General features: G+C 38.2%; 1 protein-coding gene across 8 annotated transcripts in view; it reads right to left on the bottom strand.

Moving 5' to 3' along the window:
- LOC126284372 (calcium uptake protein 1 homolog, mitochondrial) overlaps positions 1-16,829 on the bottom strand; it is a 613,419-nt gene that overhangs the window by 141,255 nt on the left and 455,335 nt on the right. For 5 of the 8 annotated variants that reach the window (XM_049983246.1, XM_049983245.1, XM_049983250.1 and 2 more), the window contains exon 4: positions 13,895-14,060. The exons of the other annotated variants lie outside the window; for them this stretch is intronic. In XM_049983246.1, coding sequence (XP_049839203.1) covers positions 13,895-14,060 — 166 coding nt within the window. The remainder of the gene's footprint in view (positions 1-13,894; positions 14,061-16,829) is intronic. 8 annotated transcript variants of the gene reach the window in all.

Below are 16,829 nucleotides of genomic sequence, written 5' to 3'. Positions count from 1 at the left end.
ATATGATCACTCGCCACCACTGGCATTTAGTATTTCATCTTTAACATGTGGTTATTCATTCCTCTAACACTGGAAATATGTTAACTATTAGCCTACTTTTCAGAATTTTTTCAAATGCTGAAATGATGATGTGTAAGGAGTAACTGCTATGGTTTCACTGCCAATGTGCAACAAAAATAGAAAATTTGACAATACCGGGTAGCACAGGGAAATGAGAAATTTTAAAGTAATGTAATTTGCTGTAATAAACACAGGAAAGTGCATTTATGCAATATTTAATTTAGGTTTTCATTGTGAAAGGCACAAACTGTATCTTCACTTTTTAAAGATGATATCAGAAAGATGTGCTCCATTTTGGTGTTCGCATTCTAATACCCTGTTATGGAAACTCTGGGATGCTCAGTGGAGCGTGCCTTGGAGTGTGGTAGTGATTTCTTCTTCAACCTTGTTTCAGTTCATGGATAGTTGCATGATATGTGCACTTCTTTGTTTTTAAGATGTCTCCACAGGAAGAATTTAGACACACTATGATCAGGGGATCTCGCAGGCCATGAAATGTCACTATTACATGAAATTACATGCCTTTCGCTGGTTGTTGGGCAGTATGTGAATTGGCTCCATCCTGCTGAAAATATGTTTTCAATGTCTCGATGTACAGAATATCAGTGTACAGAATGTCTCAAAAGCATATCAACATACTGAGCGGATGTTACGTATTGCTGCAACGCTATCCTACACTCAAAAAGGATACAACACCATGACATGATACAGCACACCTTACTGCAGCACTGCACCATACTGCAACTGCATACTGCAACACTGTGTAATGAAGCTTGTGAAATTCTCAAGGATTTTCCTGTGGCCACAAACAGAAATTCTGTTTGTTAATGTATCCATTACAGTGGATGTATGTTGTTAAGAAAATTGGCGGACTCAATGATTTTAGCTAACAGCCATTCACTAAATTCTGTATGTGACACAAGGTCCTGTACATTTAATTGCTACCCAGTCTTCAGTGTGTGCAGTATTACTTGTACTCTTCATCACCCAACCACTAGCAGACATGCATGATGTTGAACATAGTGGCAAGAGCTTCTCCAAATGGAAACAGCTGCAAAGTTCTCGAGGTATGTACTGTCCAAATTCTGCCTGAAGGCTTCTTTTTCAAGGTTGAATAAGTTTCTTCAAAATTATGTCCCCACATTGTAATTGCATGAGCAAATGGGGCATGTCAAAGATGAACTAGCTGGTTAACACTGTCGAAATACCTTCTGTGCAGTAATCACATTATCACGTTGCTTAAAAATCCTTTCTCAGCGATAAAACATTTTGTGCCATTCCAATGCTGCATGCTTACTTAATGGCAACATACTTACAACTACATATCAGTTCCAAACAACTTTCACTGCTAGTGTTGACAACACTAATGTTCAAAATTTCCACTTTGCCTGTGCCACCTTATATATTAAGTTTAAACATCAGAGGCACAAAGAGAAAGTATGAAACATAGAATGCAAGAAGAATGTGTAAAATGAATTGGGAAGATATTTTTGTATTAAAATTTCCATACATTACAAAGACTAATGATACGCGGTTAGATGTAAGAACACGGTGAACCATATCAAACAACACAAAAGAGTTGAGGGTTTTTTTCTGTTTAGCAACTACCTTCATCTGTTCATGAACAGTCATAAATATTACTAGGAAACACTGTTTCTCTTTAGGACTGTTGGCCTGTCGTCAGAGCTCTTGGTACTTGGCGTGGTGGCAGTAGGTCAGAAGCACTGTATGAAAAAATATATTTACAAGCACAATAGCTTTAGAATTCACAATATTCACCACTTCATTCAACAACAATAATCGAAATTTTGCCTTGGGAGTAAAATCTGCCTTGGTAGTAAAGCAATATATGAAGGAAAAGTGGAAAAAAATGGTTCAAATGGCTCCGAGCACTATGGGACTTAACATCTGAGGTCATCAGTCCCTAGAACTTAGAACTATTTAAACCTAACTAACCTAAGGAGTTCACACACATCCATGTCCCAGGCAGGATTCGAACCTGCAACCATAGCGGTTGCGCGGTTCCAGACTGAAGCGCCTAGAGCCGCTCGGCCACTGCGGCCAGCGAAAACTGGAAAGTAGCGCACAATAATTTCATAATCAAAATGTTTAATAGGTAACAAAACCAAAAATGACAAGTGGACTTACATCTTTTATCTACTTTTCTAGCCACCAATGTTCTGAACACATTTCTCCCATTGTGGTAGCAGTTTGAATATGCCCTGTTCGTAGAAGTCTGTTTGGTTGGAGTATAGATATCTGAGGACTGCTGATTTCACTTCTGCATCTGTTGCAAATCGTTGGCTGCCCAGAAATATCATCATGGGACAAAACAGATGAAAGTCTGACAGTGCGAGGTCTGGACTGTAAGGTGGAAGCTGGAGTACCTCCCACCCAAATTTGGTGATTTTCTCGTGAATAGGAGCAGTAACATGTGGCCAAGCATTGCCACAATGAAGTTTGACATTGTCAGCTTTACTGTTGTATTTATCATGAAGGAGATAATGCAACTTAACCAAAGTTTTAATGTAGGCTGCAGCATTTGTAGTGGTCCTATGTTCAGCAAAACCCACCGCTAATACACCATGCATATCCCAGAACATTGTCACAAGCACTTTCCTGGCAGACTGAATTGCTCTGAATTTTTTTCATACATACTGGCCCAGATCACAGAATAAATAGACTGACTGTCCTTTATGGTGGAACAGTCAACTGCATATATAGTTTTTCCATCAGACAACAGGTGCTGCAGGCAGTGCTATGATGCTCACTGACTGATATGTGTCACGGAGCTAGCAATGCTATTTCTACAGTGAAGTGTTTGAGAATGGATTTGTTGGCATTAAGCAGAAGGCCAGTGCACTGCAAGCCAATACATTTACACCAAAGCCGACTGTAATTGAAGAATGGAAGTCACCGATTAACTTTTGTAATTCAACAGTCAAAAATTATTTCTGCTGTAGGGATACTTCTTACAGTTATGTGTAGAATAAATAAATGAAATGAACGAAAAGTGGATGCTTATTAACATTTCCACTGATGTAGTGCTTGTGTGCAAGATGCACTGCCATAAAGGCTTTCTGATAAATCGTCACATTTATTCAGTTTTATGGTTTACACACATGTCGCCCTGGATTATGGAGGTAACAGTATCTCCATGTGCTATGTTACATTAAAAGCTCTCAAATTCTTCTCAACTTCTTTGAATTTTGTGCCAATGCACGTATAAACAAAGAATAGGTAACTGTCAGAAGCCAACTGGTTTTCAGTTCGAAGTCTTATAGAAAATTTGTTACAGGTGTCTCAGTAATTTGTTTCTTGCTTCACTCTTTACTGTTGTTAATCACTTGCCAATAAGATCATAGTGATTCTCGATGATTTCTGTTTATCAGATGTCAGAAACAGTATGATTAAATTTATCTGAATATAAGCAATCATCCATGAGCTGCTGTGCTACACAACTGTGGATGGTCCAACTATACAGGCACCCACTACTGTTTTGTTTCCTGTGTTTTACATCCGACTGCTCCTGCCTGACATTGAAATGAACATCTACAACACCACACACTGATTTCACTGCACCATATAAAAATTAAAATGATGAGTAATATGTGCATACGGCTCATTACAACTGCTAATCAAGTAAATGATTTGAGCACAATTCCTGTAGTAAGTACAATGTGAGTACCATTGGGTGTCATGTCCTGACACTATCAACATTAGCCTCTATTGTGCATAGTGGATGTACTGGCATTAGCTAAATTATAATGACCATAAATTTTCTCACTTAGGCACTAAACAAGCTTAAGAAACAGTTTTGGCTTCCTTTGTAACTATTTCTTTAGCCATTCTTAACCACAACCACATTTTACACCTGATTACAATTCAATGTAAATGACTGTAATTTCATCTATGCACTGAACATCTGTGTATTCAAGAATGCTACTAAAAAAATTATTGTGATACTTTAAACATCTTCAATATACTGTCAACACCTCTACTACTGTCACGAACAGTACTGTTTTGCTCAGATTAAACACGTTATCTCCTTTGAGTTAAATGGGGCAGAATGATGAAGGAAATACAATGAACTGGATTAGTGTAGTGTACCGATTTTTATTTGTCACTTCAACACAATGTAAACAAACTACATAGCATTTTCATACCTTAAGTTCTGAGAAAGTTTTAAGAAACTTGTCTTTGAATATAGTTCTGCAACTGTAACATAATTTGCATTTAGCAAAGTGATTTAAAATCCTCAGTTAAACAAAAATTCTTCCCAGCAAGCCAAAATTAGTGAACAGGAAGAAATCACTTGGGGCTATGTCTGGTGAATAGGGTTGGTCGAGAGATAATGCAAAGCCCAATCCATGCACTTTCACCATTGCTATCACTGATGTGTCGAATGATGCATTATCCTGGTGAAACAGCAAGTTTTTGCATGACGACATTGGTCTTTCTTCAGCCAAAAGTCTCAAACTATCCAACAATGCAGCATGATAGGGTCCAGTTATGATTCTGCCTTTTTCCAAGTAATCTACAAGGATTATTCCTTGGGAATCTGAAAAAACAGTGGCCATCAACTTACCAACTGACAAAATGGTCTTTGCCTTCTTTCGTGCACTTTCACCAGCCTTGGTCCATTGATCTGACAGCCATTTTGACTCTGGTGTGAAATGATGGAGCAGGTTCCAACAGCAGTCACAAATCGGTGCAAGAAGTCTTGAACACAGTGATTAGACACAGCCAGACATGAATGAAATGTTGTGTTGGATACACTTTTAGTTGACCGTGAGCATTTGCGGCACCTGCCTCACATACAGCTTCTTCATAGGCACTACTTCTAGCAGGATATTATGCACTCACTTAGCTGACATGCCTACAGTCTCAACAATATCATGAATTTTTATTCTGTGCCCTTGCATTACCATATTATGGATTTTGTCAATGGTTTCCTATGTGGCCAATACAGACACCTTTACGCTGACACCACTGAAATTCTTGGTATGATCCTCGGAATAGTGAAGTTTACCAACCATTAAGATGCAACAAAAATTCTTTTGTGGGAATTTACCAGACTCATAAAACCACCCTCGTAACTGTCTCTCAGAGAGAATGCAAAACTATATATTCATATTTCATTAATAACCTTGATAGTTTAAGCAGCGTTCGCTTCATAAACAGTAATTTTTTGTCATGGGTTTGCAAACAGATCTCTCTACTTTCAAAGTTTTTGCACTACTTTAAATACTTTCATTTTCAGATCGTTACATAAATTAGCATGCATACAAGAGGCTTTTCTACATTACATATCAGTCCTTAAATTCTGAGAATGTTGTGTCTATGCCTGGTTGATACTAAGCAAACAAACATTAGCGCAAACTGCATTCTCTAATCTGTAAATGGTACGTAAGTTTGAGCAAACGACATTCAGTTGTGTTTGAGTCATAGTTCGCTAGCTATCCACAATGCTTCCAATTTTTTAGAAAATGTTCAGAATCAACCAATTTCTAATCTCTTCCTTTATGTGACTTTTTTGCTTTTTAAGTGAAACAAATCCTGTCTAAAATGTTATTTTCTCTTTAGTGCAAGAAACAACTTAACAGTGAACGCATAATTTCAATGTTTGCAAGTGTGCACATGATGAAATTCTCGTTCTGTCATGTTCCTTCCATTAATTATCATGTAAATGCTCATCAAACAGACACCACATGATAGAAGAAATCGCAGAGAGCACTAATGAATTGCTCCCTTGAGCCTGGTTTTCACCAGAGCGAGGTGTAAATGGTGGGTGAGCACAAGAAAACATTCCATCGTGTTCAATACGCATTCATTTGCTGGTGGTCAGCTAGTTGCTGGTCTTTTAGTGAAGCATCAAAAGAAACTCGTGTCCTCTCTGCTTTGGTGCTAGCATTTTCCACTGTTTTGTTTGTGAACAGCTTTTTGCTGATTAATCAGCAATTAATGCTTTGATTTTAAATTTCCTCCTTGAGTATAATGAGGAACAGGTGAAAGCTTCGACTGATGTACATGCAAAGATTCAGAGTTATGCTAAACAAGTCTGGAGCTGCAATTCAGCTTTAAGTGTGCTATCTTGACATAATTTGCAATTGCATAGGAATTCAGACACCTACATACTTATTTAACTACTCCTTTTTGCTTCCTTCATCAAAAGCAGCAGGCAGAACACGTACCTCTACACAAAATATTCACATCTTTTTTATAACTAGTGCTGTTATCGTGTAAAATGTGAGAGGGTTATTAAAAAAATATGTACTGTTAGCAGGTTTGGCAAGTTATGCTCGTCCTCTTGTGTTCTCTCCTGTGAACAGTGTTGATCTGTCTGAATGCTAGTTCACTTTTGTTCACTTCCATATGCTGCTGTGCACACCAGGCTTTACGTTAGTTCACTCACGTTCACTTTCTTTCACTGTTGTATGTACCAGGCTTTAGAACAAGGAAATGATATCATATGATGATTTTTCCTTAACTAGGAACAACAGTCATAACATACCTTTAAATGAAATCATTGCCACCATTAATCAGACTAAGTTTTTATCATTCATTTGTTTTACTATCGCAGTTTCAGCTCTGGAGCTATTTTAAGGTGCAAGGTCACAACTAAATACTACTTCTTAAACTGCATTGTTTATTAAATGTTTTTACATTATGCCTTGCACTTCATTAGCCATATGTTTCTGACATGTAGTGGTATGCCCACGACTCTTCACCAGTGACGATTCCCTCTAGAAAGTCATGCCCTCCTGCGGCACAATGTGTTAACTGATCCAACCTTGTCGTCATTCACTGGTGCTTCTGGCTGTCTGTCAGGTTCTTAGGCACCCAACAAGCACTAACTTCACAAGATTTCAACACGTCATGAACAATAGCGTACACCACACAATAGGAAATATTGAACTGCTGTGATAATGTTCACAGTTTCACATGCCAGTCATTGAAAACTGCTGCCTCAATAGCTCCAACATTTCACAGGGTTGCAGCTATTACCAGCTGCCAGACTGGACAAATCATTAAGGTTCACACGGCCCTCTTGGAAGAATGCACATCACTTATGGACACTGCTGAGCTCCATACAGTTATCCCCTTTATGAATTTCACTTGGTTTGTGCCTTTTGGCCTACAAATATTGAACTACACTTCGTTGCTCTTCACAAATGGATGACAGTAACAAGTGTATGTTTTGTAGCCCAGGCTTCTCTTGCTAGAGTTGCAAATGAAATAAAAACACCCTCTGCAGCAAAAATTTCAAACTGTATCATCATAAAATTTCAACATTCCAGCTGCAATACCATGAGAGAAAAAAAAAAACATTGAGTAAGACTTTCTGATCTTGCCTTGTATTACACTGTTGTAAACTTATACAGACAGCGCACACAATTAAACAGCATACGGCTCCAGGGCCTGCCTAAAGAGCTCACACACACTGGCACAGATGGCACAGCAAGTGCTGCACCATGTGCCACTCAGCTGTATATAAGCCAGCACACCAGGGCTCTTGCCAGACTAATGTTTATTTGACAGATGTACACTCCATGCTAGACTGTGCATTAATGTACTTCTTGATTAAGTGTGTTAAGCACTAAGTTCTACATCATTCGGTGTCTTAGCATATCCCTCAAGTGGAAACTGGATAAAGTTACGGTCTGAAATTCTGATACTGTGTTTGTACAACATTACAATACACACCATTCAGATTATCTGTAATTACATGCAGTTTCTAGAATGTTAAATCACTAACACAAACATGGTAGCCCTGACAATCAGATGCTGTTGGTAGGAGGAGGAGATAAGAATCAATGAAATCATTATCATCATCATCATCATCATCATCATCATCATCATCATCATCATTTAAGACTGATTATGCCTTTCTGTATTCAGTCTGGAGCATAGTCCCCCTTATAAAATTCCTCCATGATCCCCTATTCAGTGCTAACATTGGTGCCTCTTCTGATGTTAAACCTATTACTTCAAAATCATTCTTAACCGAATCCAGGTACTTTCTCCTTGGTCTACCCCGACTCCTCCTACCCTCTACTGCTGAACCCATGAGTCTCTTGGGTAACCTTGCTTCTCCCATGCGTGTAACATGCCCCCACCTTCTAAGCCTGTTCGCCCTGACTGCTACATCTATTGAGTTCATTCCCAGTTTTTCTTTGATTTCCTCATTGTGGGCACCATCCTGCCATTGTTCCCATCTACTAGTACCTGCAATCATCCTAGCTACTTTCATATCCGTAACCTCAACCTTGTTGACAAGGTAACCTGAATCCACCCAGCTTTCGCTCCCATACAACAAAGTTGGTCGAAAGAGTGAACGGTGCACAGATAAATTAGTCTTGGTACCGACTTCCTTCTGGCAGAAGAGAATAGATCATAGCTGAACGCTCACTGCATTAGCTTTGCTACATCTCACTTCCAGTTCTTCCACTATGTTGCCATCCTGTGAGAATATGTACCCTAAGTAATTGAAACTGTCCACCTGTTCTAACTTTGTTCCTCCTATTTGGCACTCAATCCGTTTATATTTCTTTCCCACTGACATTACTTTCGTTTTGGAGATGCTAATCTTCATACCATAGTTCTTACATTTCTGATCTAGTTCTGAAATATTACTTTGCAAACTTTCAATCGAATCTGCCATCACAACTGAGTCATCCACATATGCAAGACTGCTTATTTTGTGTTGACATATCTTAATCTCACCCAACCAGTCTATTGTTTTCAACATATGATCCATAAATAATATGGGCAACAGCGGAGACAGGTTGCAGCCTTGTCTTACCCCTGAAACTACTCTGAACCATGAACTCAATTTACCGTCAATTCTAACTGCTGCCTGACTATCCATGTAAAGACCTTTAATTGCTTGCAAAAGTTTGCCTCCTATTCCATAATCTCGTAGAACAGACAATAACTTCCTCCTAGGAACACAGTCATATGCCTTTTCTAGATCTATAAAGCATAGATACTATTCCCTGTTCCACTCATAACACTTCTCCATTATTTGCTGTAAGCTAAAAATCTGGTCCTGACAACCTCTAAGAGGCCTAAACCCACACTGATTTTCATCCAATTGGTTCTCAACTAATACTCACACATTCCTTTCAACAATACCTGAGAAGATTTTACCTACAACGGTGATTAAAGAGATACCTCTGTAGTTGTTACAATCTTTTCTGTTTCCATGTTTAAAGATTGGTATGATTACTGCTTTTGTCCAGTCTGATGGAACCTGTCCCGACTCCCAGGCCAATTCAATTATCCTGCGTAGCCATTTAAGACCTGACATTCCACTGTATTTGATGAGTTCCGACTTAATTTCATCCACCCCCAGCTGCTTTATTGCACTGCAATCTATTGACCATTTTCTCCACTTCCTCAGATGTGATCCTATTTCCATCAACATTCCTATCCCATTCTACCTCGAAATCTGAAACATTACTGATCGTATTTTCACCTATATTGAGCAACTCTTCAAAATATTCCCTCCATCTGCCCAAGGCATCCACAGGATTCACCAGCAGTTTTCCCATGGTTCATGGTGTGGGTTCCTGTAGTCATGTCCTAGTTCACCACGAGCAACGTATGAGTGACCAAGTAAGTGGTCCCGACAGTCGAGATACCAGTTACTTTGGAATGAGGCAGGGCATCTCAGACATATTCTGAGTCATGGTCACCTTTGTGCTCATACGGCATAGACTACCAAATCCACCGGTTAGTCCCTCAGCCGTTAGGGGTAAAACCCAATGGGACTCGGGGCAAGTAAGGCTAGCAACCTGCCTCCCTGGTACTTTAAATATGATGATGGCAACAATCAGAGCAAAGAATCAATGAACTACAGAATTAAAATAAAGCTTAATGAAGAGCATCTACAAAGAAGGGTGCAGAACATTTTCTGTTTAACTCAACATTACAAAATGGATTTGGAATGCAAAACTTAACTCACATGCAACAGAAGTTTGTGAACACTGATGAAAACATCGGCAGTGCTTGTGCAAATATGCTACCAAGTTTTTTTTCTTTTTTAATGCTAATTTTCATTGCAATAATGAAGATGCTCTATTTTTGTTTTACCTATTCACTGAAGTTTCTGACTTTCCAGTGCTTAGCTGTGTCTATCTAAATAAAGTTTTATTAGAGTGTGTGTGACTGGTGGAGATTTGCACCACACTGCCTGTCAGGTAAGATTTAAATTGTTTCATATTATATCTAATTAACCTTGTAAATTATATTAAAAACAAATATTCCAAGACTTACCAAGCAGGAAAGCGCCGGCAGACAGGCACAATGAACAAAACACACAGACACACACACAGAATTACTAGCTTTCGCAACTGATGGTTGCTTCTTCAGGAAGGAGAGGGAAAGACGAAAGGATGTGGGTTTTAAGGGAGAGGGTAAGGAGTCATTCCAATCCTGGGAGCGGAAAGACTTCCCTTAGGCGGAAAAAAAGGACAGGTGTACACTCACTCGCGCGCACACACACACACACACACACACACACACACACACACACACACACATCCATCCGCACATACACAGACATAAGCAGACATATTTAAAGGCACTCTTTGCCTTTAAATATGTCTGCTTGTGTCTGTGTATGTGCAGATGGATATGTGTGTGTGTGTGTGTGTGTGTGTGTGTGTGTGTGTGTGTGTGTGTGTGTGCGCGCGCGCGCGAGTGTACACCTGTCCTTTTTTTCCCCCTAAGTGAAGTCTTTCCGCTCCCGGGATTGGAATGACTCCTTACCCTCTCCCTTAAAACCCACATCCTTTCGTCTTTCCCTCTCCTTCCTGAAGAAGCAACCATCGGTTGCGAAAGCTAGTAATTCTGTGTGTGTGTTTTGTTCATTGTGCCTGTCTGCCGGCGCTTTCCCGCTTGGTAAGTCTTGGAATCTTTGTTTTTAATATATTTTTCCCATGTGGAAGTTTCTTTCTATTTTATTTACATAACCTTGTAAATTGATTTTGTAATTCTTTTTAGTAATTATTTATTGTATAAAGTTTAATTATATATTTGGATGCTTCAAAAATTAACTTTACTTTGTAAAAATTAGTTTAACTCTCGATAAAATTATCACAAATATGAAAATGTGTATTATTCTATTACAGTATATAATTTCCTCTTCAGGTCTCAGATGTGGTATGGGTCTAACAGATGCAACAGAAAAACTTCTTTCTACAGCTAATGAACATCTTAATCAAGTTTGTCTGAACTCATCAGATGATGAAGAGGAAATTATAATTCAAGACGATGTAATTCATAATTTGGATTCTGAACATGATTTCAGTGACAATGAATCTGATTTAGAAGACCACGCAAATTTTTTTGTGAGGACAGATGGTGTCACTCTGGAGCAAAAATTACATACAAAGGTCAGTAAAAAACACTGAAAAAGAATTCCTAAAAAAATTTCCTGGTCCAAAAGGGAACACCAGGGGTTCGACGTCAGAGAAGCAATGTGTCTCACTCGTGATAGATGATAACATGATTGATGAAGTAATTACATGTACTAACTTATATATAATGCAGAGCACAGCTGACACTAATTATTCCACATACAGTAACCACAGAGAAGTAACGAAATGGAAAATTATGGCACTATTGGGTTTACTCTATATTTGGGGGGGGGGGGGGGGGGAGGGGGGGGGAGGAAAATAAGCTAGCACCCACAAGATAAATCCTTGATTTACACAAAACTGTTCAAGCTACTACAGCCCTAGTGAATATATAACAACTATGAAAAGCTAGAACAATTCCAAGGCAGATGCAGCTTCATGTCTTACGTCCCAAACAAACCTGTCAAGTTTGACATAAAAAATTATGTTCTATGTGATGCCTGTGAAGCTGAAACTTAACTTACAAGATTGCTTTGGGAAACAATCATATGGGCCTCTCTGTCAATCAAATAAACCCACTCATGTTCCAAACTGATTGACAGAGCCAATTTCAGGATCACACAGAAATCTGACAATTGATAATCAATACACCAATTACTCATTAGCATTCTCTCTGCTACAGAAAAGTATCACAACTATTGTTATACTGCCTAAGAATAAAAGAGAAGTGCCTAGGAAGTTTCTATCACACAATCATCATGCAGTTGCTTGTAACATTTAACATTTGTGCCTTTCAAAAAGCTATAACTCTTGTCTCACAAGCTCCAATTTGTTGCTACTTCCAACAGTGCATGGTGGAGCTTGGATGAAAAGAAAGGAAAGCCTATGATAATTTTAGATTATAATATGACGAAAGGAGAAGCAGACACAGCTGATGAGTTATGTGGCACATGCAGCATTTCCAAGTGACAAGGCAATTACCATTGGCTTTAAGAAATCATACCTAATTATTGAATCAACTACTGTGTCACTGCCACTACACTTGAAGACTTTTTGAGGATGTGTAGCCCACAAGACTGGGAACTACAGAGAACTTCTTCGGCAAGGAAGAGAGGAAAATGTGCACTTTGTGGAAGAGCTAAGAACAAATTTACATCTACAAAATTCAGAACCTGTCATTGTTTTGTGTGTGCAGATCACAATTGTATGTCAGAGTCGTGAATGTGGTAGCAAATACCATTATTATGAATAAAATCAATGTTTGTGACAAAATGTGTAAGAAGTACATATATATTTCTGTTCATTTCATGCATTAGATAGTTTTGTCCAACGCAGGCCTACTGAAAATTATAATAGTTCTGTTTTTCTTAGCAGTAAATACTATGACCTTCAGTTACATTCAAGAAAGAGTAGGCAGGCTCAGTTGCAAAATGGTTTTCTATCTATTTAATTTGTGATGCATTTCCCTATCACTGGAGCATCACCAGACATCTGGGGGGAAAACAAGTTTTCTCAGTACAAATTTATGAGCCAGGAATAAACTATAAATCTGCATAGCCACTTAAATAAAGCTGATTTCTGGCTCATAAATTTGTATTGAAGAAACTTTTTTTTTTTTTCGTCAAGATGTCTGATGATGTTCCTTTGAGAATGAAATGAATCACAAATTAAATAAATAAAAAAACCATTTTGCAACCATGACTGCCTGTTTCTTCTTGAACATCTCAAGATATTGCTGTACCATTAGCGAAAAGATGGAGTGGTGTGATTTTTTGTTACATTTTCTGGTTTATTGTGTTTTGAAATTTACTTAAGCATCTTATATATAGAAAGATTACTGTTCAATCTCAAAATAATGTTACATTTCTTTTCTTTAAAGGCCTAAAATAATTTTTGTATCAATGCAGACACCATTAAATGCTGTGTGTCTACCTTTATACTAAACATTTTTATGATAACGTTCAGTTTTTAGCTACTGTCTAGGTTTATAACTCAGAAAATGAACCACATTGCTGCCAAAAGTCTTAATAACTGGCGCCACTGCATGAGCATTAAATACAATGACTAAAAAGGCATAATTATTATGATCACAAGCTAGGCAGGCTTTAATATTTCAGGAAAGAAATGTGTTTTTGCCTACCTGAAACATTTCACTAGAAGAGCAAATGCAGTTAGTTTTCTGGAATTAACATACAACACAATATAAAAATTAAAAACATTCTTCTAGTTAGAAGGGAAGGAAACAAAACAAAACTGTCACTTTATTTCCCCTTCCTCCTGACACCAATCCCAGTGCTTAGTGTAATTTTGTTTATCAGGTACATAACATTGACATTTCTTTCCTGTATTCTGGTTGGCTAAATATGTGTGATTTGTAAGGACATATGTGGCAGGACTACATCACAAACTAACATCAAAAAGCTACAGGATAAATGCAATAGTTTCCAATCACAACTTCCATTTTTTACCATCGGGCTGTTTGAGGCCAGGAGTCATCGATCTCAAGAAATCATCTGGTGTCATGTAGATTTCATGATTTTCTCCACTGGGATGAACCACCTGGAGGGTAGCAAAATAACGAAACACCTTGTCCGGAGTGGAGTACTGCCGTATGCGATTCTCATATTCCATAATCTGCAGACACATCAAGGCAGGGAGGAACCGTGGGTTGGTTAGGAAGCCAGAAAGCAAAATCAGTCAAGTTTAGTATTTGCTGAACTTCAGTAAATAAGCTAGGAAGGTAAGTCACAACACAGGATGAAAGCTCATATACAGCAGTTAAAAACACCACTTACTGGCATCCAAAAGTGCCATTACGTGCCACACAAAATTCCACATTAATTCAAAATAATTTTCCGTCAAGTAGACACAAATATATAACAGTTTTAAAGGGGGAGGGGGAGGAGAAAATGTTTTCTGGAAAAGAAGACACAAAATAAAACACAATGTTTACAATGATACCTCTTTGTAGTTTATCACTGTAGGAATGGACCCATAAATTTTCTTGACAGTCCTTTATAAACTGTGAAATGAGGCTGATGCAATACTGTTACTAATAAAAAATGCAACTGTACATTGTGTTATTTACAGTAGGCTTGATTCTTTTAACTGCCAATAAACTTCATTTTTCTGCTGTTCCTCGAAGTAACCCATGAAATGGGTATATGAAGAGTTGACAGAAGATACAGGTGAACCGACCAACTAGCACAGATATTTCTGTAACACCCACCTTTTCATCTTAAATTAGCACCAAAAATAGTCATTTGTTCACAGGAAATTAAATGATTATACAATAGTCTCCTGAGTGCTAGATTGTTTGTTGTGACATCACTTTATGGTGTAGTATTAAGTAATTAATAATAGCAGAAGTACAGAAACAGCAGAGAGTTTTAAGTGTAGAGAGAAATAATTGTAAATGCAACTACAAATTACTCATATTCAAACTTCATTTCTGAAATAATGTTTCATTCTACTTAAGGAGATAGAGGCAAGGAAGAACAAAAGCATACCCAATTTTTTGTGCTTAATGTTCATTAGTAGACTAGACAAAACTCTGTGTGCAGAACACCCTTTATCCATTTATTAGGTATTGCAATCATTCATGTCTTTAGCTGTTATGAATTTATACTGCGAAGGCTGAAATGTGACTGTAATAAAAAAATACCAAGCAAAATCACAATCAAACTACAATGGCATTACCCATCACCCACTATGGAATGCAGTTACAATATTTATGGAGCAAACTACCGACAAAACAAGCTTTGTGGATCCCCAGGTTTTGGCTACATCAACTTAATAAACATTTAGTATACCAAGAATGCATACATGCACACTACATAATACAATTTCGTGGCCACACATTTACAATAAAGCAAAAATAACACAAACCACAGAGATTTTAATGTAACGCCAAGAGGTATAATTACATTCAATGACTGGAGAAGAAGACTGAGGTGTAGCTTAGTTACTGCTTTGGAAAGTGCATTTTCGTTTTCTTTTCTTCATACTGTTCCCCTTCAATAACAGTAAAGATTAGAAAGATAAGCAGTATTTATTTATATCTGCCCTAAATTAGGAATCACCACAACTTCTATTTTCTAAATTACTGGAACTCATCTAGTCATGTCATCATTGGGTACCTACTTTTTGCCACATTTTGTAAATGAATTATAGTTTGTACCCCAATGAACACTTTGCCTTATGGAACCCAAACAGTCAAAACAAACAATGGTTCAATTCCAGAGTAGTTCCAGCAGGGCATGTTTCAGCTCTCATGTACTGCTGTAGAGATAATTCCTAAAAATTTGTGAGACACTTAAAAAATAGCAGTAGTAACTCATTATGAAGTTTGATGAATGTTAATTTTGCATCAATGAAAACAAAAGGAAAGGTTGCTTCCCCCAGTATCTCGAAAGTCAATTTCTTTCTCTGGAATACTGAAGACTACATTTATATTCTCCAATTAGTCACAATGTTTCTGTGACTCTGCTGTGGGTCTTGACGAAGAGTGAGGTATAGAAAATTTGGCATGGAAAAGAGCAGGTGAAACATACTCCACATCTTAGAAGTTATACTATTACTTGCAGTATCAAACAACTGTCTTTACTTGCAGAATCAGACAACTGTCTAGGCAGACCCCCCACCCATTCATTCAAAATAAGCAGAAAAAACTATTAGCTCAATATCTAAAGTAAATCTGGGAGAGAAAGGATGAATTAAATATGGGAGCATGTTCATGACACCTAATTCATGGGGCTTTCTGAGAATATTTCCCTCTGAAGTTGTTTTATTATTATCGTCATCATCATCATCTCGTCGATCTTATGTTCCAGTTGGTTCCGTGTTCTTTGGAGTAGGCATGCTGCAAGTACCTTGTATGTGATTTGTACTTGCGAGATTCCCCTGTAATTGTTCACCTCTGTGGGGTCACCCTTTTTGTGCAAAGGGTGAATCAGTGCGCATTTCCAGTCGTCTGGCAACTTTTCTGATGTCCATACACCTGTGATGATCTGTGTGAGTTCTCTGAGTGAGTTTGGTCTGAGGTTTTTCAGTAGTTCGGCCACTATGCTGTCTTCACCAGATGTCCTGCTGTTTTTGAGGCTGAGGATGTGCCTGTGGACTACTTCTTGTGTCGGGGGTACTGAGTCTGTGTGTCTGTCTGTAGGTTCTTCCTCTGGAAATCTCTGTGGGTTCTGGACCATTGAGAAGTTCTGAGAAGTACTGTGCCAGCACCTTACAGTTCTCCTAATCCGTCAGTGCCAATTTTCCATCACTATTTCTAAAGCAGAGGTTCGGTGTGTGTATCCTCTGATGTGCTCTGCAAACGTCCCATAGAAGTCTCTTGCGTTGTAGTTGCAGAAGTTGTCCTCTATAGCTGTTTCTTCAGGTATTTCCTCTAGGAAT

Source organism: Schistocerca gregaria, chromosome 8 (assembly GCF_023897955.1).
Source record: "Schistocerca gregaria isolate iqSchGreg1 chromosome 8, iqSchGreg1.2, whole genome shotgun sequence".
Lineage (NCBI taxonomy): Eukaryota > Metazoa > Arthropoda > Insecta > Orthoptera > Acrididae > Schistocerca > Schistocerca gregaria.
This window is presented reverse-complemented; position numbering and strand designations above follow the sequence as displayed.